We start from the raw sequence: 24,489 nt of genomic DNA, 5'->3' as shown, positions 1-24,489 counted from the left end.
GTCCTCGGCCCAGTGTGGGTTCTGTCAGGGCAACCCACATCCTGCTGAAAACCTCAGTTCTGTCCCAGCAATAATAATGGCTAGTCTATTTCGCTTTGAGATACAGAGGAATCGCCTGTAACGATCACCTTGTAGAATAAGCTTTCTCTATGAGGCGGATCTCATAGTGCGCAATCCGTCCGCTCGCCAGTGTTAAACTGAGGCAGTATAATCGCATTTCTCAGTGTGTCCAACCAGATGGGATTTCCTCTTTCGCGTTAACTCTTTGCTGTCCGGTCCGGTTCAAATCTTTGCCACAGTGATTAAACGCATCGGTTCTTCAACAGCTGGAATAATAAAGAAAAATCCTGGGCGTAGCCTACTATTATAAACTATAGCGGTTAAAGCGGGGGGTGGGGAGGTACTACAGGACGTCAAAACAGGATTGGGAAGGTCTTAAATATATTCATTGTACAATTATGCGTTTTCAAACAATTAGCCGTGAAAGTTTAATTGCAAGGTAAACAGAAATCGCGAACCACAGAAACAGTAACCATGCACTTTCCGATTATCAATACGAACAAAACATAAGAACCCCAATGTAATGATTTAAGTTTATATATCAAAAGTATATCATAAAAATTGTTCTGTTTAAAAGGTTTAAAGATTACTTTTTTTAAAATGTTGCGTGAGATGAATAGGCGACTTAATTTTTTTTTTTTTTTTTTTTACCCATTTCAGTTGTGTACACTTAGCAAAGGCAATATATAATAATCTATAAAAGGCATTTATCATCAAAAACTGTTTCTTTACTTAAAATATCAAAATTTATGGAGCTGTGAAAATGTTGCATGTCAGAAGTTGAAGTTCATCAGCAGCCATAGTACACATCAGATTCAGAGCCGCTGTCTTGCTGTCCACATTGATGAGGCAAGCAGGCGTAGCAGATGTTGTCCAGGTCTGTCCAGCATTGCTGACAACAGATCATTGTGCAGCCTACAGAACTGCACTCCACAGCCTGGTTCTGCCTCACAAACCCACCACACACCCAGCACCAGAACAGCCTACAGCCCACACGCTTCAGTGGGGCCAACACAGCCGACAGCACCTGGTAGAGAAGAGGGAGAGATCAGACCATAAACGTATACTTTGGGATTTATTCAATTAAATAGTCAAAAGTGTTAATTTGCTGAGTGTTTTACTTGGCATGTAACCCTAAGAAAGGCCACTGTTGTGCGTTCACTATTACAGCTGGAGAGGTGTGGCTACTGAAGAATGGTTTGATTGTTTTTGTTTGTTTGTCAGATAGATAATCTCCCACAAAATAGTTGGCATTTTTAAAAAATAGGCAAAGTACTTCCAAATGAATCTAACCAGCTTGGACTGCATCCGAAATTGCATACTCTCTGAGTAGGCACTTCTTTTGAAAAATTACTCTACAACCATTCAAATTTCAGTGCCATTCACAAATCCTGTCCCGTGGCCACAGGAGATAGTAAAGTGTCCATTGGATGTGCACTTCAGAATCTTGGGGGAAATAGTAGGTCATCCCAGTACTTTTTGCCTACTGTTTTACAAATACTGTAAATTCAGACATGTTTGCATACTGTTTTTCACCTACTATATAGTGGAGAAGTATGCAACTTTGAATGCAGCCTTGGTCTCATGCTTTTTCTCAGTTTTCACTGAATGTATGACCTAAATGAATTCTGTTCTACAAATGCACAATTTATGAACAAAATTAAAAGAACTGAAAATTTTAAAGAGGTTGTAAACATTTACAAAAAGTTCTGTTTGCTCTGTAGGACCCTATGCAGATGTATCACACACACCTTTATAAATGTCTGTTTTTGATTTCTCAGGCGATGTCGTTGTCTTTTGATGAAGGAGATACGTTTCTGGATCTGTAGGTTGTAGAGGAAGAGGATCCGTCTCTTTTCTCTCTGAAAAAAACAGATCAGATGGGTCTCGTTTATCAAAATACTGAAGATAACATTTCAGATTATAGGAGTATAGCACTTCAGTGTTCACCTGTAGGATTACAGGAATAAAAAAACACCACCAGTGTTCACCTCTTCATGAATGAGGTAATATTTGTGCCACTAGCTGAATCAGGCTTTACAGGGTGCCTGTAATCCTCCTCATGTCGGCACGGGCCCACGGAGAGCTGCAAATCTAATGCTATTACTTTAAAACCCTCTTATCTTATTAGTACTTTACCCGCACATACACTAGAATGCACATTTCACTCATTATGTATGAGAAAGTATCCTCCTTTTACATTGTACGCTGTGTTTGAGACATTGTTGCTGAATGAGGATATCAGTTACAATTGTGACTAAACGGATTATATTGCATAAGAGATTTACTTCTACCCAGGGGCGTCACTAGTGGGGGGAAAAGGGTGACAGAGTACATGGGGCACAGAGGTTTGTGGGGCCCCAGTGATCGCAGTGATCTCTCGATTCTGAAGTCCCCCCCACCCCCGAACGTGATTTTGAGGGGGCCCGATAGCAAATTCAGTGCACAGGGCCTAGAATTCCTAGCAACGGCCCTGCTTCTACCCATGGACTAGTGGCACATGTTCTGCAGAACTAAGCCAAGAACCCAAAGACACAGTGTTCAAGTTGTCAAAGTTTGTACTATTTTGTTAGTAACCTTATTATTTTACACTACTTTAAAACACAAGTGAGCAATCTGGACCATATCAAACATAAAAAACAAAATGAAAATGCACAGTTTATTTTAAAAGGAGTACTGGATGTAAACAAAAAATGACATCAGAGGAAGTAATTTTGCCTGTTATTGTGCTTTTTGTTTGTTTCAGTTATGCTAGGAGAGACCTTTAGCATTTGTTCAAGCCTTCCTGTGCCAAGAGTTCAATGGCAAAATAACAGCCTGAGCAATAATAAATATTCTCCTGCTGGGAGAAATCTTTTGTCAAATGTACTGACTATGAAAGGTAGCAATTAATTTTTTTATGCCAAACTGCATTATGGAAGAATGCTTTAGGAAAAAACACAGCTCAGGGACCTCATACCAGAACTGATTTAGGATACTATGAAATTTCCTTTAATAAATTAAGCAATTTTGTTAGTAAATAAAAACTATAACAAAAAAAAAACAACAACAAAGAAAATCACACATTTTTATATTGGAAAATACTTCAGACTGTATGAGGAACTCATCAACAGAGCATTAGCTTGATAGCTGCCATACACACATTCCATTACTTCAAGTCCAACAGCTATTATTCCTGCATCTGTCTGGTTATGTAATCCAAAACGTGATCAGCATTAGAAAGCAGCAGCACATGCAGAACAGTGACTCATTTAAGCTCCTTAGCCAAAGAAAGCATAAGGAGCTTCTGATATTTATGACAGACCAATATTGTTAATGATAAACACTGCCAGGAGCACTAGCCTCTGTCTCTCAATCCAAACAAACTGTCCATGCGCACTAATCAGTCATTCATAAGATGCTGGGCCACTAGGATGGATGTCACTGTAGGGTTGCTGAACAGGACAGGACTATTTGACCAAAAGATAGGAGTGTGTCAGTTGAAATGGTACCTTTGGGAAGTAGAAGGCGGTGATGACCCTGCGCAGACGATTGGTGTACACCTGCAGGCAGCACATGAGGCACATCAGTAAAAGGGGGATGAAGATCCACAAGTAGCTTGACTGGCTCAGTGCATGTGGCTGGGGCAAACATTCTATACACACATAAACACACACACAAGGAAGAAGGAAAATGATGCGAAGTGCAGATGCAAGAAAAATACTAATTGGAATTCAGTATTTAAATATCACAATGACAATAACTTTCGATCGTATTCTTAAAATTATACAGTATACAAAAAAAAAAAAATTGTTAGAATCGAGTCTGTATGTTAAGACATTCAAGCTAGAACACTACAGTTCAAAACTTTGTGGTTAATAAGATTTTTTTAATGTTTCTGAAAGAAGTAAGTCTCTTATGCACACAAAGGCTGCATTCGATTAAAAATACAGTAAAAACAGTAATATTGTGAAATATTATTACAATTTAAAATAATAGTTTTCTATTTTAATATATTTTAAAATGTAATTTATTCCTGTAATGGCAAAGCTAAATTTTCAGCAGCCAATAAACAATGAATTTCTTTACAAAAAAAAAAAAAATCGTACTGACCTCAAACTTATGAACTCTAGAGTATATAGACACAAATAACCTATTACTGGATCAAGTTACATAGCAAGTAAACAAAATATAATGGCATGCGTGCTGTCATGCTAGTGTTATAAATAGTCCTCTCATCAGCCGTCTGCATGTGCACTGCCCTGTGCTGACCAGTCTAGATCAATTTAGACCTATCTGGATGAGACACACAGACACAGTCAGAGCTTTGAGTTTACCTCTGATCAGATTAAATAGACAGCTAGACTGAAGACGTCACTTGGCTTCAGTAGAGAATCAGTCATTGCCAACAGTCACCCGTAGAAGCAAGCAATGAGGTTTGAGTGTTTCACAGAGTATATTCACAGTCTGTCTAACACTGAAGTTGGAGAACTCTCTGCTACTTTTTCATGATGCTAGGAAGAAACCTGACATTTTTGAAATTTTGAAAGAAACCGAGACCAGTTTGAGAGTGCGGTGGTGAAGAGAGACCTTGAATGATGTTGAGGATCAGAGACCTAGCAATACAATATTACATCGATATCTGGGTCATGATGCAATAACATACTGATGTATATTTATTCCAGCTGTGGTGCACTGAGATTATTTTCTTCTAGATCTTTGTTTCTCTTTTATCTGCTTAGGGCTTCTGTGCCTGCACAGTTTTCTTAGCTTGCTCAGAGTTTGGATTTTGCCCTGAATAATGTTCAATCTCCTTTCCCCAAAAGTATTCATGTAAAATTAAACTAAAAATATAGAATCTTGCAGTGAGAATATTAAAAAATATTAAAATAACCTACGGAAGTTACTGGATTGCATATCAAGATTGGAGGAGGTGTTGAATGCACCAATGGTTTTCCGCAGAAGTCTGGCTAACATGGAATCTCCCCCAATTACAATGTCTATGTGATGAACACCTACAGATGTAGAGAAAAAGAAAGAAAATATACAGTAATATTTTACATCAGATTTATGTACAAGCAGTCTAAGGCACATGGGTATGTCAATGCTTTTATTCTTGAAGGAAAATACTGCTCATGCATATATATAGTGTGTATTTGTGCTCACTAGTAACTGAGTATGTGGTGAAAGTGTGTCTTCGGATGAGGTCAAAGATGCTGTGCAGGATTCCATCAACAGCAAGCAGAACACACACAAACAGAGCCAGAGATGCAACCTGCAGGAAGCCCACAATCTGTACGAAAGACACAACCTTTCAAAACTAAAATAAAAAAGACAACTATAAATTATTCATTCACAGGCCGATTTCCCTGAAAAGCACCAACACTTTGGCTCTGTGGCACCACTCAAACACTGCCCTGTTTCCTTAAGGATCCTGGTCAGCCCAACATAGCAACATCGATTCAACCAATAGCATGAGTTTGGGGCAGAATTATGAGTTTGAGAAACCTGTTTGAAAACATGGCATTTCCATTTCTGTTTGGAGCCATTAGACGAACAGAAATGGCACACTTCACTTTTAACTCGGCTCCATTAAATACACAGCCTGAACATCAGAACATGAATTCAATGCTGAACACAAGGACCATAATAGCATACAGTACCACAGGCATGAGCTCGCTGGGGTGGATAGATAAGCTCCATGGGTTGATCAAGCTCGCTTGCTCTGCTTTCTTGAGTGGCAGCAAATACCTCTTTCCCTAAAACAGATGCTCAAATTAGCACAAACACAGCTATGGATCTGAAAATGTAAGGTTGTAACTTACAGCTCTCCTTCTGCGAGCATCAATCTGTCTGAAGTAGGTTGTTATGTAGACATTGTCAAAATGAATGTCTCTGCAATACTGATGAACATATCCAAACGCTCTGCAAGCAAAATTAAATAAAAATAAAATGATCAACATTTCATGGAATATTATATTTTTAATTTATATAAATGTAATTTTATATTTATATATTACTACTGTTCAAAAGTTTTGGGTCAATAAGATTTTATTTGATAAAAAACAGTAAAAACAGTACTATTGTGAAATATTATTGTAATTTGTATATATTTTCAAATGTAAATTATTCTTGTGGCATCACATACTCCTTCACAAATCATTCTAATGTGCTGATTTAATGCTCAAGAAACATTTCTTATTAACCTCAATACTGAAAACAGTTGTGCTGTTTAATATTTTTATGTAAACTGTGATATTTTTTTCAGGATTCTTTTACAAACAGAAAGCTCAAAAGAGCAGCATTTATCAGAAAGTTTTTTTTTTTTTTTGTAACAATGTAAAAGTCTTTAATGTCACTTTTGAGTGATGCTGCATCCTCTTTCCAATAAATCAAATGATATCCAAACGCTCTATAGGCAAAATTAAATAAAAAATAAACTGAACAACATTTTATGGAATATTATAATTTTTAATTTATATAAATATAATATTATATTTATATACTACCTTTCAAAAGTTTTTTTTTTTTTTTTAAGAAATCTCATACTCACCATGGCTGCATTTAATTGATCAAAAAACAGTAAAAACTGAGCTATTGTGAAATATTATTGTCATTTTATATACACTGAACAAAATTATAAATGCAACACTTGTTTTTGCCCCCATTTTTCATGAGCTGAACTCAAAGATCTAAGACTTTTTCTATGTACACAAAAGGCCTATTTCTCTAAAATATTGTTCACAAATCTGTGTTAGTGAGCACTTCTCCTTTGCTGAGATAATCCATCCGCCTCACAGGTGTGGCATATCAAGATGCTGATTGGACAGCATGATTATTGCACAGTTGTGCTTTAGGCTGGCCACAATAAAAGGCCACTCTAAAATGTGCAGTTTTATCACACAGCACAATGCCACAGATGTCGCAAGTTTTGAGGGAGCGTGCAATTGGCATGCTGACTGCAGGAGTGTCCACCAGAGCTGTTGTCCATGAACTGAATGTTCATTTCTCTACCATAAGCCGTCTCCAAAGGCGTTTCAGAGAATTTGGCAGTATAATCCAACTGACCTCACAACCGTAGACCACATGTAACCACACCAGCCCAGGACCTCCACATCCAGCATCTTCACCTCCAAGATCGTCTGAGACCAGCCACCCGGACAGCTGCTGCAACAATCGGTTTGCATAACCAAAGAATTTCTGCACAAACTGTCAGAAACTGTCTCAGGGAAGCTCATCTGCATGCTCGTCGTCCTCATCGGGGTCTCGACCTGACTGCAGTTCGTTGTCGTAACCGACTTGAGTGGGCAAATGCTCACATTCGATGGCATCTGGCACTTTGGAGAGGTGTTCTCTTCACAGATGAATCCCGGTTTTCACTGTACAGGGCAGATGGCAGACAGCGTGTATGGCGTCGTGTGGTTGAGCATTTGCTGATGTCAACGTCGTGGATCGAGTGGCCCATGGTGGTGGTGGGCCTATGTTATGGATAACGAACACAGGTGCATTTTATTGATGGCATTTTGAATGCACAGAGATACCATGACGAGATCCTGAGGCCCATTGTTCTGCCATTCATCCACGACCATCACCTCATGTTGCAGCATGATAATGCACGGCCCCATGTTGCAAGGATCTGTACACAATTCCATTGCACTGCGTGAGGCAAATGGTGGTCACACCAGATACTGACTGGTTTTGGTTTTCGAAAAGTCCCACACGACTGTAATAATGTGATTAAGGTGCTTACATGTCTGTACTGCACTTCAATAATGCGACTAAAATAGGAATACTCCACATCTTAATTCAATTTATGTTTACTTCGATTATGATTAAGGTAATCAAAAATCTTTGTTTACATGGTAGACTCTTAATCAGAGTATTGTCTTAATCGTATTAAAATCGGAGTATTGATGTCCATGTAAACGTAGTCAATGTTTGAGAGAAATAGGCCTTTTGTGTACATAGAAAAAGTCTTAGATCTTTGAGTTCAGCTCATGAAAAATGGGGGCAAAAACAAAAGTGTTGCATTTATAATTCTGTTCAGTGTATTTTAAAATGTAAATTATTCTTGTGGTATCATGCATGATCCTTCACATATCATTCGTACATGCTGATTTGATGCTCAAGAAACATTTCTTATTAACCTCAAAATTGAAAACTTTTGTTTTAGTATAAGTTATTGGCAGGCATTTTCTAGACAAAATTAAATACAAAATCTTATTTATATTATTGCTTACAATATATTGTATTATTCAAATAATGCTGCAGATACACTGACAGAATTCATGGAACATGATCTTTACTTAATATCCTAATGATTTTTGGCATAAAAGAAAAATGGATAATTTTGACCCATTCAATGTATTTTTGGCTATTGTTACAAATAGGCTATACACCCCATCGACTTAAAACTGGTTTTGTGGTCCAGGGTCACATATATCCTTTTGAGTGGTCATTGATCAAGTTAATATTAAGTATTTAACCTCTTAGATTTTAGTTGATTTAATAAAGTTATTAATTTATACTATCTTAGTAGTTAGCTGAGTTTCTCTCTCCCTTTTCTCTCTGAGAAACTGCACTCATTATCTGTATGCTTTGGAAAATACCTGATAAGAGTACAAATCTGAGCCACTCATCCTTGAAGGAATTGCGTACTCTCTATGTGTGTGAATAACTGACTCCAGGACAGAATGAGACAATGTGTCGCAAGAAGTGCTGATATATGCTCTCGGTGGGCCACATCGATCCTAAGACCAGAGATCTCGGTTGTCACCTAATAATCACCAAAGATATGCTTTGAACTATACTGTATGTCCATGTGTAGAGTTTATCTGTTTCAACCAACCAGAATCCTTTTTACCTAAGTAATGACGTAGTTAGTGACCTCTGTTAGAGTACAATTGTTGTTGTATTGAGAGTGTACGCAGAGCGGCCTATGAACTTCTGCCTGAAACTGCAAACTATTTTCTTCAGTAAATTTTTCTTCAATTGATTGCATCTCTGACTCCTGGTCTTCATTCAACACACTTGGTCCTTGGGTTTTAACTGTAAATTCCTACAACATTCCCTAAGGGCAGTAGGGCACATTTACATTTATGCATTTAGCAGACGATTTTATCCAAAGCGACTTACATTGCATTCAAGTTACAGTTTTTACATTTTATCAGCTCTTGCTTTCCCTGGGAATCGAACCCATGATCTTAGCAATGCTAGCGCCATGCTCTACTATTTGAGCAACAGGAAAGCCTCACATATAGCACAACAGTGCTAATGAAAGGAGTGGGAACTTACGAGGTGAACACAGTGATGAAGGTGAATGAGAGAAGGAAGGTAATCGCCCCAGCTATCTTCTCAGCAATGACTGATTTCTCTTGAAACTCACGGCTCAGCTCCTTAGAGAAATTCTGGAGGATGTCCACTCCAAACACTGACTGCTGCTCCAATTTCTTCAAGAGCAATCATAGGAATAGATGTTTATTCTTAAACAAACAAACATCAGATATTTACTCTTCTATATTAAGAATGAGAGGGTTTGCTGTACCTCAAGCACTACATCAGTGGTGAAGTGTTCTGCAAGCATGTTGATGGAGTCGTTTAGTTTGTCGAAGGTCTGACCAAAGTTTCCCTCAACTGGGACATTCTCAGTGCACCATGATGTCATCACTAAGAGAAAAGTAACTCAATACACCTAGGAATGGGATCCTCATTGCTTAATGTTAAGCTCAGATGCAACATGCAAATCTTACCTCTCATGATATCACACAGAAAGTGGAATTGCATAGGTACACAGAGGAAGTGGTTTATAAGAGGGGCTTGAATGGTATTCATGCACTTTTCCCACTTAACACTGAACCAATCCTGACACCGACTAACTCCCTGCTGCACCACATCTGTTACGAACAACATCATTTAGATCAAGCTAAGCTTAAAAGCCCAATCAACAATCACAGTCAATAATAGCCTGTTTTCTTGTTATTTACACTCACAGTCACAGCGAGCTCTAGTCTTCACTACATACTCCTCCTGGGTGCTGTTGGCCGTATGGACAGACTCCTTACCAAGAGAGTCATATCCATACTGACCCATTACCTCATCCTGAATCTTCTGGAACTGTCTGCTCACATTTTGAGCCTCTTTTTGAAATACTTCACTGTCATTCTGTCAAGAAAGGTATTCATGGGACAGATTTCCAAGATTCATTGTATTAATGGCAAATTGTATATTCACACTCTGTGTTTCATTAATGAAAACAATGACCAAAATTGTTCGTTGAGAACCTTTTTTTTCCATGCAATATTGTTAAAGAAAAATACAAGACTAAAATGTAGTTGAGAGAAGCTTTTGAGTTTTGCAAATTTTCATAATGTAGAGATATGATATGATATATAATAGATATGGTAATATAATAAATCAGAAAACTAGATGATTAAAGAAGTAAAATAAACCATGTCATAAACTGACATTAACGTCTCTTGTGTTAAATAAGTGAAAATGCAATAATTCGGTTGAAATGTAAAAAGAACGTTCTCAAATGACAACAATCACGATTACAATTTTGAGCAAAATATTTGTGATTATCAGTTTAACCATTATACATCCCAGACTTTTAGTCAACTAACATTTGACTAGACAAAAAAGGACAAAAACTACAAAGGTTTGACTGAGGACTAAAGCTCCATTCACACCAAGAACGATAACTATAAAGATTACGATATTAGCGTCCACAGCGGACGATATCGTCTGTTTATTCTAAGCGCATGCTCGTCTGCCGCTTTAAATTCTCGAGCTCGTTATAGTAGGATTGATTCTGATTGGGTGTCAGTGTTTGTATTGTTCATCAGCTGGCAAAAATCGTTCTGAAAGTGATTACAACGATATCGTTTCTCTGTGCCTTTTTGATCATAGGACTGTGGACTCTGCTATTCTTTAATATTGAGAACGATTTTTAGAACTATATCTTTATTGTTATCGTGCTTGGTGTGACAAGGCCTTAACACTATATTAAAAATAGTTGACAAAACGAACATTAGTGTCAGGACTCACCACTATCTCCTGCACTACTTGCACGTAAGGCTCTGTCAGCATTCTCCACATCACCTTGCTGTGTGTGATCTGCAGGTCTATGTTACAGCCCATGGAGGAGGCCACGTCCTGCACATTACGCTGGATGTTTGCAATGGGGCCTGATGGGAAGAGAACGGGTCAAAAACTATAGTAGGCTCATTACTGTCCAAGTTCCTGAGATCTGTGCTCTGCTTAATGTTTCTGTATGTTCCTAGGATTTTAACCTTGGTAAAGTCCATGCAGCACATAAACCATCAGGAATGTCCGACCTTGAGATCCAATCATACTAGGAAACATCAGGAGGACGGAGCAGCGGAACAGGGAGGAAAACATGCCTCCAAGACTACACAGACCTGCACAAACACACAATACAGCTCATGCAAAATACTGAATAATAAATGACTGGCGTCAAATGTTTACTTTCTTCAGTGTACTTACCCACAAACACACATCCAACAACAACATGTTGTACTGTTGTCATGGCAATATTTTGCATGAGTCCGAAAAACAATCCTTTAAAAACATGTTAAGACAAGATCAGCATGCCATGTTAATTATATATATCACTGTAATATAATGGTAGTAATTTAATGAAATAATATACTACCATTCAAATGTCTGTGGTCAGAAACTTTTTTCTTTTTTTTTTTTAAATAATACTTTCATTTAGGAAGGATTCATTAAATTGATCAAAAGTGACAGTAAAGACATTTATAATGTTACAAAAGATTTCTATTTCAAATAAATGCTTTAAACTTACTACTTTTTTAAACTTTTGATGAAAGAATCTTATAAAGACTGCATCACTATTTCCTCAGAAATATTAAGCAGCAAACTGTTTTCAACATTCATAATAATAAAAAATAAGTTTAACCAGCACCAAATCAGCATTTCAGAATGATTTCTGAAGGACCATATGATACTGAGGAGGACTGGGTAATTGCTACTGAAATTACATTTTACCATACAAATTACATTTACAATATATTAAAACAGAAAAGAGTTATTTTAAACTGCAATAATATTTCATAAAATTATTTTTTCATTTTTTGATTAAATAAATGCAGTCTTGGTGAGCATAAAGGAGACTACTTTCAAAACCATTTAACATACAATCTGATCCTAAACCTTTAAACGGTAGTGTACACCAGGTTTTGCAGCGTTCCTTACCCACTCCACTCAGAGCACCAAATACAGCGCCTGTGAGACATCGAATCACAGGAAACTGTGACAGTGCGTCGAACAGGAACTTATAAACTCCAGGTGGCAGAACACGCTTACACACCTTCTCCAAAGCTGCAAATTCACAAAAAGTCATATTATATGCACAACAGCTAGTGCAGTAGACCAATAGTATTTTCTAAAAATGTAAGATAAACACACTTGAGTGTGGTGATTTAGTTTGGGTTTCCCTGAGACACTCCATTGCTGGTTTCTCCTTCCCTGCAACCAAAGAACCCTGCAAAAGAAAGCATTTTTAAAAGATGCAACCATGAGTCAGTTAGAATGAGCTGGAATGGATTTAATGTAAACAGCCATTTTAACATTTATGAAATCAAAATGTACTAATATCAGTTTTGGAAATGGGTCCTAGACCCCCTTATACCCACCCACATGTATCAAAGTCAAAATTGATTATATTTTTTCACTGAAGAGCAATTATCACATCAACAAGCTCTGTACTGGACAGGTAAGTCTAACAAAGCGATGCTTTAGAGTTCATCGTTATTTATCCTTCTCTCTTTTTATCGTTAAAATAATGAATTGCTCTGTTTTTCACTTCTCTTCAGGATGACCCCAAAAGAACCTTTTTTAAAGCGTCTCGGTAGGAGACTGTCGCGGTTGCGCCGCGGCTCGGCGGTGCGTCAGCTGAAGCGCAGTCTTGCTGGGTTTACTCTGGGTCTGTTCCTCGCGTCAGTTTACGGAATGACAGCGCTGTACATCCAGAACCACAATCTCTGGTTCTGTATCATCACCACCGGCCTCCTTGCCGCCTGCGCGGGGTTTGGGTCTGGCCTCTCTGACCGCGTGCGCACCAACGTCATGCTGATGTTCCCAATGCTGTGCTCGAGTAAATAAACAGCGGCCAATCTCTTTCTTAAACGTATACGGCGTTATATGTGAAAGTGTAAATAAAATTTTTGCTGATAATTTAATATTAACGCGCGTATAAATTAAGATATTCGGGACACCGGGGCTAGTCGTCACGCGTTTTCTCTAGGTTGGTTAGCCTACATTTGAAAGAAATTTCAGTGTAGACACATAGCCTACGCCTACATTAAAGCCTTAGGTTGAAAAAAAGAAACAAAGAAAGAATTTTTCCACTGTTATTGTCTACGAAAAAAAGATACAGTACACTGAACACCCACATTTGACCTTTTGAACTGATGTTCACGTAGTCAGATTGGAACCTGCCATTAAACAGCCATGAAACAACAAAAATTGAAAAGGTAACATACATAAATATAAGAAAGTAATGTTAACTCAAAATATGGACAATTATGAATATTCGCTTGCACTAACAACAGAAATTGAGTTAAATTGTAAAATAAAGAATTTACAAAACTACTAAAAAACACTAGGATTGATTGGACTTTTTTAAAACCTTGCATATACTGACATACAGCCTTTCCTCATGAGACAACCTAGCCCCAGTCACCCGTTAATCTACTCTGAATTTTTTAAACTACTGTTAAATCATTTGTATTATCAATAGTCTATTACCTCTCAGTTTTTTCCTATTGCATTGTTCACCATAACACTCTCTTTCTGCATCTCTTTCTCTGTCTTTAAGTCAGGGGTAAAAATTTCCTTCTTTTCCTCATCTGTACCTTGGTTATCCAAGGCCCAGTGAGCAACACGATGGAAAATGTTGAACGGGCCGCAGACAGTGTGATCTGTGGTGCAGAACTTGCCATGAACCAAACACGACAGCTCCTGCAGCGTGCCACCAACCCACTGCTACGTGAGTCTATATCTGCAAGAGCATCATGTTAAAGATATCAACAATGCACTGCTTTCAAAATCACCAACATCTGTTCAAAAAAGTAGAGAAATGATTTTGAAATTCACATCATAATAAATTAAAGGGATAGTCCACAAATTAATATTATTCAAATATTTAGATACACATGCACACACACGCACACACACACACACACACACACACACATATATATATATATATATATATATTTTTTTTACAATTTAATTCTAACTCTATTGAAACCCATGTGAATAAGGTAATCAAGGTCTACTGGTTTACTTAAAAAATTCAGTAGTATGTTGTACAGGTTTCTGTTTTGATATTCTGAAAACGTCTTTGTTTAGCGGCCCTGAGTAAGATAAAGCAGATAGCGAGGAATGCTCACTCAATGGCAGGCCGAGCACAAAACTTCATCAGAACTTTGACGGAATCTGTGCGGCATGTTGGTGAGTGAATCAATCAGCCTATAGTCTTTCATTTATCTCTGAGGTTTGAGGTTTAGGCATGTTTGAAGTCCCTTTGTCTCTCTGTTTCCTTTTCAGCTCGTACTCTAAGAAATGTACTGCACTTCTTAGCGAATATTGGCGATGTGTGTAATGACAATCTGGGTTTGCCATATCAGAAGTGCACTAGGCTGTTTGATGAGGCCCGTGAGAACTGCATGGAGCTGCTCTCGGTGTTTTCGTTCCTCTGCCACCTCCTGGATGGATTCCAGCCTCTCTGTGGGCTTGCACGCGGTGCGTCTCTGGTATATGATTAGTCCCTTGAAAGCCCTATCATTACACTCTTACAGGAAACCTTATAGCCTCAACGCAATGATTCCTTACTGTAATTTACAGTATCCTGTTTATTTTCTGCATCACAGTGGTTTGGTTTCATTATGTTTGGTATATTATATCTATTCTGCCATTGCAGAAACTGGACAAATGGTTCCTGTGACACAGTCCTAAGTACTGTTCATCTCCTGCTCGATATATACAAAGTTTATTTACAATATATGTTCCTGTGGGAACAGTTTGTCATGTTTAAGTACCCTAAATGTTACAGTGTGAAGAGGGGTGGTTGTGTTCCCATGTGTATATATCTCACACATTCCTCAACAGGATGACCATGATCTGACAGCAAATCTAAACATGAACTCTAGCTACAGAATCAGCGCTAACATAATTTCTTATAGCCTTATGGAGCAGAAATCTGCTGTTAAGTGTAATGCACTGAAAACTAATGTCATTACAAATGTTTTTTTGTTTTTTTTAAATGAGTCAGTTTGCACAGATGTTGTTTTTTAATTAATGCCTATTGTTTATTTTACCGGGCTTTTCCGGCAGTGGGACAGCTGTTCTGCATCTTACCATCATATATTGCTGACCACATTAAGACTGCTTTGGCTTTTCGTAAGTACAGCTCTTATGAGAATCCTACTTTGAACAGTACTGAGTGATTTCCTGCCATGGAGTGATTCTTAACTCTGTTAAAACTTATTCAGTTACTCTGAAAGAAGCTTATTGTTTAGTTATTGCTTTTTCATTTTTGTTGTTTTTACCTCTAGCAACCATTGCAGCCTTTGATCGAATTAAAAAGGAGTTTGAATTCAACATTTCTACCTCTACCAACTTTGACCTGCTTCTGGACAACAGTCAGTCCATACAGGATGCTGCTCAGGAGATCATGGAGGAGGTGTCAGAGGAGCTGGGCCTCCTCCAGGAGCTCAAGCTTCTGCTGGCATACTTGGGTTTCTTCCTGCTTCTATTCATGTATCTCCAGTATGTACTTCCTGTTAAAAACAATTAGCCATAGTAAATACTCACACACACATTGAGACATATTCACCATGTCAGTACTGTCACAAAATTATTGCAGAATTATTCACAAAATTGAACTTTATTTACATTTTTTAGTCTGAACTAAATAGAGCTGTTCAGTTTGTAGTCTAAAAAAGTAGAAGTGAATTATTGTTAATATATTAAGTTGATAATAATGTAGTTAATAATATTTCTCTATTGTGTAAAAGTATTTTTGTAGTTTTCAGTTGTTTTTTATGTGTTTGTGAACAGGGCTTTTTTGTACAAAAATCGGTACCTTCATAATGATAACTTTGAAAACATCTACATAACTGACCAGTTTATTGAGCTGGACAGGAAGTGCTCCAGACAGGGCAAAGCAGCTGTACTTCCCCTCAGCCACAGAGAAACTCTCACCTACATCAGGCCCTGTAAGTGTATACATAAATGATGTGTACATGTGTCCGTTAGCAGATAGATGGCGTGCAGTGAAGGGTCAAGAGGAAGGAAGAAAGGAAGGAATGTTCATAGACATTTAGATAAGTGAAACAGAGGGGTTCAAAAATGTGGAGGAGGACCCTGAACTAAGAAGATATTAACAAGGAAAGATGAGAAAAAGTTTACAAGGGAAAGGTCAACGACTACCAGAGAACAGGGAATGTGTTTCACACTCAGAGAGACAGAAAATGTCAAAAAGTCAACTGCACTACTACTTTTTTAGTACTTTTTAAAATGCACTATATTCCAGTGATGGCAAAGCTGAATTTTCAGCATCATTACTCCGGTCTTCAGTGTCACACAATCCTTCAGAAACCATTTTAATATGCTTATTTGCTATCATCGAACTGTTGAAAATAGGAAACTGTGATAAGTTGCGCATTCTTTGATGAATAGAAACTTCAAAAAGAAAGCATTTTTAAAAATAGAAAGCTTTTGTAGCAATGTAAGTCTTTACTGTCACTTTTGATCAATTTAATGTGTTCTTACTGCATAAAATTATTTTACAAAAAAAAAAAAATCTTCCTTACCCCAAACATTTTAACACTATCAGAAAAAAAGGTACGAAAACTCACTTTTGTACCTTTTCAAAAGATACACTTTTGGACTAGTACCTTAAGTGTGCATATTAAGTATACATATTATTAGTATCTAAAAGGTAAAAAAGGGTACTTTTTGAAAAGGTACTGCTCCAGTGACAGCTTTTGTTCCTTTATTTCTGAGAGTGCATAAAAAAGGCTACATTAAAAACAACTTCACTTTCAATGAGGATAAATATGTTTTATACCAACCACATTGTGTTTTGTTCAGAGACCGTGAAATTGGCTACTGAAAATAACTGAAAGTGACATTTAGAAACGAAAAATTATCAATGTTTTCCAATTAGTCTATGTCGGGCCTACGCAGTTCATTGCAGTATTGATAAATTAGATTTTTAGGACGTTTTGTATGATTCTGTACAAATTTGGTACCACTGATCTAGAGCTCCCAGTCATACTCCCAAAGATATTCAATTGTAGAATTCAACTACACCAGGTTCACAGAGACACACACATCTGGCTAAGACATAGCCTGACTATAATAATGACTCTGCCTCTCGTGTCTCCTTCAGGCTCTCTGTATCTGACTGTGAGAGAGAGACGGGCTATAGCAGGTCGGATGCTGTCTTTGTTCAGGTGTATGGTCATGACTGTTATACCGATAGCTGTTGACTTCATGGTGTTCTGGGTGTTTGAGCTGGTACACCACCAGGCCCAGGGTGAAATCGTCACCAAAGGTACACAAGATGAAAATCACACCATGGATTCAATGCATGTTTTTCTTTGTTGCATTCTACAAATTCACTAATATGCCACTGCCACAAATTTAACTTATTATATTGGCATTTTCATTCTTAGTAATATTGACGTTTATTCTTATTTTCACAATGCAATACATATTTAAACATTTTTACATTAAAATAAAATAGTAATAATATGTCAATGATTTGCTTACTCTCTATATATTTGTTATCTGTCTAGCATGTTCTACCATATATTTTTTAGATTTCACCATTTTAATTAACATTTTTGTCACCTCCAGCTCCTGTAGTGGTTGCAGTGAATGTGAATGGATCTGGTTATGCTTCGGATATCTTTAGGGACATCGCAGCTTCATTTGACATCCTGCAGAAAGGAAACATCACTGTGCTTAGCAAGAAATGTCTTATGAAGCCTTTGGAGCCAGACTACATGAGATACCTGCTCATTGGTACATCTACAATACCAATACAAATAGACATTTGTACAAAAAAACAAATCAAAACAAAAAAAACACATACTAGATTCAGTCTAGTCGTCTATTGTTTTACAGTGACTCCTAGTGGTCAAGACTGGAACAACAGATGAAACATACCACAGTCAAACCACAGCCACAACCTCAAATACTAATACAAATGAACTAATGTGCTAATGATGAGTTCGAAATGTATTAAAGATAATTATACTGAAACTTTTACTAGAATGTAACTTCTGTTGTTTTTTAAATTTATTTTCAGTTTAGTTATCTTTTTTATTTTTAACCAGAGCTGTTACTGTACAACTGTGCTAGTCATCACAACTCAGTGATAGCAAAAATAACAGATATATGCAAACATTTAACTTTTATTTGGTTATATGTCTGACCTTTGTCTTCCCTCCAAACAAAGGTCTTCTTTATGGCTTCACTCTGTTTATTGTGGTCGCTGGTGGCTATGTCAAACGTTTACAGAGATTGGTGTGTGCCAGGTACCATCCTGAAAGAGAGAAAGTAAGAAAACAAAAGATTCATTCTTTTTTCCCCCTAAATATAAAGCATTTTATCAATTATTTACTATGCTGGTCACCTTCAGACTTTCTTAACGCTTGTAAAATTTGATCTATAAAGAGAATTATGTCTCATGGAGGAGAAACACTTGTGTGTACAGGTTTGGTTGTAAAAAGACAATGACTGAACTAGTTTATTTTCAGTTTGTTATCAATGTTTTTCAGTTTATTATCAATATTAATTACATTTTTAAAGTAACAGAAACTTAGTGAATACTAACTGTGTGCATGTTGCAGAAGAGAATCCAGTACCTCCACAGGCATATTCTCACTCAGCGTGGGTCTTTAGGAAAAGCCCTACTGAGGGCTGTACAACGAAACAGGATAGACCAGCAACATGATGGCATTATACAAACATTGGCCAAACAGTGAGTATGAACCACTATAAAAATCACTGTAACACACTGACTGGGTAAATTCTAATATGCCGATTTGCTGCTCAAGGAACATTTCATATTATTATCAATGTTGAAAACAGTTGGGCGGCTTCATATATTTTTGTGGAAACCGTGATACACAAAGGCTATTTCATAAATTAAAAAAAAAGGTCAATTCAGACTTTGCTATGACAATCTGGCGCTTCTGAATCAGCGACTGTAAGTATGTTTTATTGTTTAAGTATTTGCTATTGACTGTTCAAATGCAAAGTTTTGCACAGTATAGAGTAAAGTGCCGTTCTTACGATCACATGTGCTGAGATGAATAGCTTACAAACATAACACCCTCTGTTCTCTGCTTATAACTGGCAGCGAGAAGATAAACAGAGATGTTCTGTTTCACACTGACTGGTCGTGCAGAGTTGAAGCAACACTGACGCGTTTGTCATGTGCAATCTTTCAGAGAGTTCATATTGTTGGGGGTTGGGTGAGAGAGACAGGAACAAGTGTACTGCAAATACGAGAATCATCACTGTGGCTGTCACAGCAGTATATTCCGTCTGTCACGCGACTCTGTTGTTCCCCTCTCGGGCTTGAACTGATGGTAAAACTAACGACGTTATTAACTGTCTTTATATTTACTTTTATGGTAAGGGGCGTTACATTTCCGACGCGTGCTTGTGGTGTTCGGCCAATTAGAGCAGACTGTGCTTGTCGGAAGGAGGGGCTAATAAGAAAACGATGCATTTGAGAGAGGCTATAACTATAATAATATACAGTATTTTAAAAATAATGTGTTTTTTGAACATTAAAGCATGTCAACATATTCAGTTACACCAAATACATAAATAATGATCTTTAAAAATAGTATCATATGACCCCTTTAAATTGTAATAATATCTCACAATATTACTTTTTACTGGTTTTTATTAAATAAATACAGCCTTGGTGAACATTAGAGACTTTTTCAAAAGACAAAAATATTACTGACCCCAAACCTTTTAACAAAAGTTGTCTATTAGCTATCTAAAGGTAACATTTTAAGCACTACCTCAATGAATATTTCAATTTCTCCTCCAGAAATATGGTTTTAACTGAAAATTAAATGAAACATCTCAGTGAAAAAGTAAATAAATACACACACTCCTCATCTTATTGCAGCCTACCAGGGGGGGCCATCATAGCCAGGCTCCTGGATATCGGTAAAGAATCGTGTGTGGCCTGTGGGAAAGTGTTGAAGACGAGAGGTCATGATGACGAAGTGCATATCTGTCCTACCCCTCGCTGCACAGGTTGGTTTCTTGCTCTAAAAAAGGACTGATTTCAGATCATCTATAACTGGCAAAAAGAAACAGACTATTAGACCAACCTGCTGGACAAAATAATTTCCTTTCACAGGCCATTACTGCTCGCTGTGCTTCAGACTGATGGGGAAGCTCTGTGCTATCTGTATGGCACCCCTCACATTCCACGAGGACCAAGAGCTGTATGTCACATGACACAACAATGACAGACACTTTAAAAAATATTTTCGGAATGAATATAAGTTAAGCTCTATCAACAACATCTGTGGAAGCAATAATACTGTCACTGTTAGCACACTTTTTTCACCAGGACGAAACAGTCTAGTTTGTGGAATCGGCTGCTTAACTTGTATTTAACCTGGAATATTCTTTTCAAGGTGTTGAAGGCATATTATATATATTGGATAATTATTTACTAAAGAAACAGAATTATTATCACGCAAGAACCTATTTTGTATACACTATATACAGTTCAAATAAACAAATTAATTTCAATCATTATTCATTTTTACTTTCTCCATTTTGAAAATGGACAGTAAAGTTCTACACATAAGTACTTACATTTATGAGTTTCAGAGACTCCAGTGATGAGGAGCAAGCTGGTTTTTGGGAGACCGCTGTAAGATCACCTCAACCTGGCCAGAGCACAGAGAGGAAAGGAGTAACGATCAGGTGTCCAGAGTAACTGAGCAGCTCACATATTTTTGAGTTAAACAGATGCACAGGGCATCTCTCAAATTAGCAGTATTAACCTTTTGTTTTTTTGTATGTTTGTTTCAGTATTTCTGATCAGGATCATTCTATAGGGATGCACGGCCCAACCTACCATCAAAATGTCGAGGTTAATAACAGAGTTTAAGGTCAAAGCTGCTTTATGCTTTCGCAGATTCTGTGATTGAATATAAATCTGTTATAGGCTACCAGGGGGAGTATGTGTTTTTATTTAATTTATTTTATCACCTTGCCCAAACTGTACCATATGTTGGCAATACATGATGAAACTACAAATATTTTACAAATGTTACCTCATGTAATCTAATCACATCTGTCAGAATGCGGTTGTTCTGGTTACATTGCATTTACAGGAATGTCTAGTATGAGCTGCAGTTTCTTAACTGTAAAACTATTTCTATATATTTTTACTATTTCCACTAAGAAATACCAGTCAATTTCTGTGTGTATCGCAAATTAACACATATTCTGTACACGATATATTCCCATCTAAACTCTCAATACCATAAAAGCGTGAACATTACCCGTGTGTGAGTGAAGAGTGGGCGGGTCGGAGGCGCGAGGCAGCCCTGGTCAGGTGATGAAATAGCTTCTGTTACTTCACTTCACCTGTTGTAGTTTCCGCACTAGACATAAAACAAGCCCGATGGCTGAACAGGTAAGCTTTACTTTTTGTTGTATTTAAATAGTTTATGTTTTAGATTAGTTTACTTCCATGATTCACCTGTGGCTAGGCCTATATTTCACCTACATTTTCTTTTTCGTCATAATTCCCCTTCGAAATTGCAAATGCAGAAAATGAATCAAAACGTGCATTTTATCAGTCTAAATGTATTTATGTTTATAACATTTAACTTATTTGTATACTTAATTTAATTCAAAATTTGGTCAATATATGTGGACAAATAATCGCACTCGTGCAATTACAAGTTACATTATTTTAAACAATATTATACATAAACAATATGGATATTTTTGATGGTCATTTTAAAACACTAAGACTAAAAAACGATTTTACTTTTAATTTGCTTTTTGGTGACCAACGCCCAATGAGAGTAGTGGATGTCAGTCATGCTGAACAGTCGAGCACAGGAATATTCTGTAAGAGATAAAGGTAGTAACAGGTCTCTACAGCTCCAGTTCAACAGCAAACAAACGGATTACAACTGATTAACCGAGGATTTCATGAGGTCTTGCCGTTATGTGTTGATATATTACATCAAAACTATTACAGTAAAAAATACAAACCCACTATAAGCTTAATTGCTGCCTGGAAGTGGTGCCAGAGTTACAACCTGTAAGTTATCTGAAATTCATAACTGATGAAGGAAACTCTGAAACCTCAAAACGAGTTGAAAAGACAGAAAATATTGTATCAAGTTAAATGAATGGACAAAGATGACGATGGTTAAAAAAATTATTGCAGTCTACTGAATATAAGTCTCTGGAATATAGGATTACAATGGGTTTTCTGACCTTGTAGCCTATATGTTAATACAAACCCCAAATAGTTTGATGTGCTTAGATGATTGCTGTCTATGAGAGACGTTTCTTTTTAGCTGTGCTTGAGTCTGAAATTATTCCCACTCTGTAGTACACAGATCTAGAATTGGCCATAAACACCTTGGTCAAAAACTTCCATTCAGCATCACCTACTGATGCTGACACGCTCACAGCCCAGGAGTTCCAGAGCATGATCTCCAAAGAGCTGCCCACCATGGTGAAGGTAAGTTAGGACCTACAGTAAATTTCAGTCTCTCAAAACCTATAATATCAACCTAAAAGCTATATTGCCATAATCAACAATGGTTTACTTGCTAGCTAACAGAGAACATTCTCCAAAATTTGGCAAAACATTTCTTAGAATATTCAATTCAATTCAAGTTTATTTGTATAGCGCTTTTTACGATACAATCGTTGCAAAGCAGCTTTACAGGAAATTAAGTTTCTACTATACACATACACATATATATACATATATACATGCATGCATACACACATGCACACACATATACACATACATATGTGAAGAAGAAACCCAATATATTTAAGTTATGACAGACTTAACTTGGTAATTGTGTATGTTTTTGTTAGCTGGGTTGATGCCATTTTGTCTAGGACAAACCAAAATAACAATGTAAATAAATATGAGATAAGAAGTGCAAACAGATTTCCTGGAATAAACACAATTGTCATAATAATTTTTGTTTCCCACACCCTTTATTCTCTTCCAGACAGCAGGGGACCAGGAAGGACTCAACAAACTCCTGACTGAACTGAACGTGGAAGAGGGGAAGGGCATCACATTCAAGGATTTTTGGCGATTGGTTGATTCTCTGGCGACTGCTCAGTTTGGATTGCAGAGCAAAGAGAAACAAGTGAAATGTGTGAAGTGTAGTCTGATGTAACACCGGCCCTGAGCAAACGAGACCGATCAACATTACGCAGGTGTCCACCACAGCCCTGAGAAAACACGTCCAATCAGCAGCTTCTATTACCCATTACCCTCTACTGTCACTCTATTGGTCTTTTCGGTAGGTCTTATCATAATTAAGTGTTGTTAAAGAAATTCCTGAATGAATACTCAACAAGCCCTTATGACACAGACCGCAAGTAATCTCTACCATCAGTGTAACCTGAGCCACACCTGCCTGGCCAGATAACATAAGATCTACTGGCTAATTTACTTCCTCATTTGTTCTGGTGCTGCAGGTTTTTGTATTATTGTGTCACTTTCAACCTGCCCATTCATTCTTTTTTTACTTTTGTTTTACATATAAAAAATAGGAAATTATTTGTTATGTGTTTGATGTGAGCACTGTGATCATATTTTATATAACTGTGCGCCACATGTCTGTTTGTGCAGATTGACATGCATTGCAAAAGAGATAATGTGAGTAAAATATATTGTAGAGGGAAGTAGAGATGTTACACCACATATTCTGTACTGTATTTGACTTGTCTTTGTTGATTAAATATGTGCTAAAGGTTTCTGAGTCTGAATAATCTATGAAGTCTATAGGTGTAATGAAAACACTCTAAAAATTGATTTATTTATTGATGTACTTACTACTTACTAACCCTGATGTTAAAATGTCACAGACCATTTTAATTTCTACAAAATAAATAAAAAAACTACCAAGGTGAAACGTCATGATTATCTAAATGGAATCATAACTAACTAAAAAAAAGTCTTGATGACAAACCATTCACATCACTTATGTTTGGGTTCTCAAAGACCCTAGATATAAAACATAAAAGTAATGCTGGAAGAGAGGATCCAAATGTATTTTTAATACCGGAATAAGTTGTGATGTAGAGAACACTGGTAGTCCAAGCCTCTATTCAATTCAGCTGAGAATC

At 37.1% G+C, this 24,489-nt stretch overlaps 2 protein-coding genes across 8 annotated transcripts; one reads left to right on the top strand and one right to left on the bottom strand.

Annotated features, from left to right (window-relative positions):
- Window positions 1-850: 850 nt before the first annotated feature.
- dcst1 (DC-STAMP domain containing 1) lies at window positions 851-21,700 on the bottom strand. 4 transcript variants are annotated; one of them, XM_058746525.1, is made up of 24 exons: window positions 21,651-21,700; window positions 20,956-21,029; window positions 20,460-20,574; window positions 20,233-20,311; window positions 18,534-18,643; window positions 17,947-18,035; window positions 16,211-16,302; window positions 15,697-15,866; window positions 12,490-12,565; window positions 12,277-12,402; window positions 11,545-11,619; window positions 11,331-11,459; window positions 11,086-11,225; window positions 10,029-10,200; window positions 9,789-9,932; window positions 9,584-9,705; window positions 9,334-9,488; window positions 5,865-5,964; window positions 5,703-5,798; window positions 5,206-5,332; window positions 4,938-5,054; window positions 3,552-3,694; window positions 1,812-1,922; window positions 851-1,087 (listed from the first exon to the last, which is right to left on the bottom strand). In XM_058746525.1, exons 9-24 carry the CDS (start codon window positions 12,530-12,532, stop codon window positions 851-853), a joined length of 2,037 nt encoding a protein of 678 aa, XP_058602508.1. In that variant the 5' UTR covers window positions 12,533-12,565; window positions 15,697-15,866; window positions 16,211-16,302; window positions 17,947-18,035; window positions 18,534-18,643; window positions 20,233-20,311; window positions 20,460-20,574; window positions 20,956-21,029; window positions 21,651-21,700. The 4 variants fall into 4 exon arrangements, with proteins under 4 accessions (XP_058602508.1, XP_058602509.1, XP_058602507.1 ...); XM_058746526.1 differs by lacking the exons at window positions 15,697-15,866; window positions 16,211-16,302; window positions 17,947-18,035; ... (3 more) ...; window positions 20,956-21,029; window positions 21,651-21,700 and adding an exon at window positions 12,914-13,051; XM_058746524.1 differs by lacking the exons at window positions 15,697-15,866; window positions 16,211-16,302; window positions 17,947-18,035; ... (3 more) ...; window positions 20,956-21,029; window positions 21,651-21,700 and adding an exon at window positions 12,717-12,853.
- Window positions 12,800-24,117, top strand: dcst2 (DC-STAMP domain containing 2). Of its 4 annotated transcripts, XM_058746520.1 has the most exons (17): window positions 12,800-13,177; window positions 13,901-14,071; window positions 14,437-14,538; window positions 14,635-14,829; window positions 15,421-15,486; window positions 15,642-15,855; window positions 16,147-16,304; window positions 17,483-17,647; window positions 17,953-18,120; window positions 18,557-18,657; window positions 18,951-19,081; window positions 20,252-20,382; window positions 20,489-20,576; window positions 20,971-21,066; window positions 21,175-21,235; window positions 22,721-22,852; window positions 23,361-24,117. In XM_058746520.1, exons 1-17 carry the CDS (start codon window positions 12,898-12,900, stop codon window positions 23,532-23,534), a joined length of 2,433 nt encoding a protein of 810 aa, XP_058602503.1. In that variant the 5' UTR covers window positions 12,800-12,897; the 3' UTR covers window positions 23,535-24,117. The 4 variants fall into 4 exon arrangements, with proteins under 4 accessions (XP_058602503.1, XP_058602504.1, XP_058602505.1 ...); XM_058746521.1 differs by lacking the exon at window positions 16,147-16,304 and having other exon boundaries at window positions 12,801-13,177; window positions 14,635-14,840; XM_058746522.1 differs by lacking the exons at window positions 12,800-13,177; window positions 13,901-14,071; window positions 14,437-14,538; ... (5 more) ...; window positions 17,953-18,120; window positions 18,557-18,657 and adding an exon at window positions 18,741-18,804.
- The last annotated feature ends 372 nt before the right edge of the window (window positions 24,118-24,489 follow it).

Source organism: Onychostoma macrolepis, chromosome 16 (genome assembly GCF_012432095.1).
Source record: "Onychostoma macrolepis isolate SWU-2019 chromosome 16, ASM1243209v1, whole genome shotgun sequence".
Lineage (NCBI taxonomy): Eukaryota > Metazoa > Chordata > Actinopteri > Cypriniformes > Cyprinidae > Onychostoma > Onychostoma macrolepis.
Note: the sequence above shows the minus strand (reverse complement) of the source record. Positions and strands in the feature narration are given on the sequence as shown.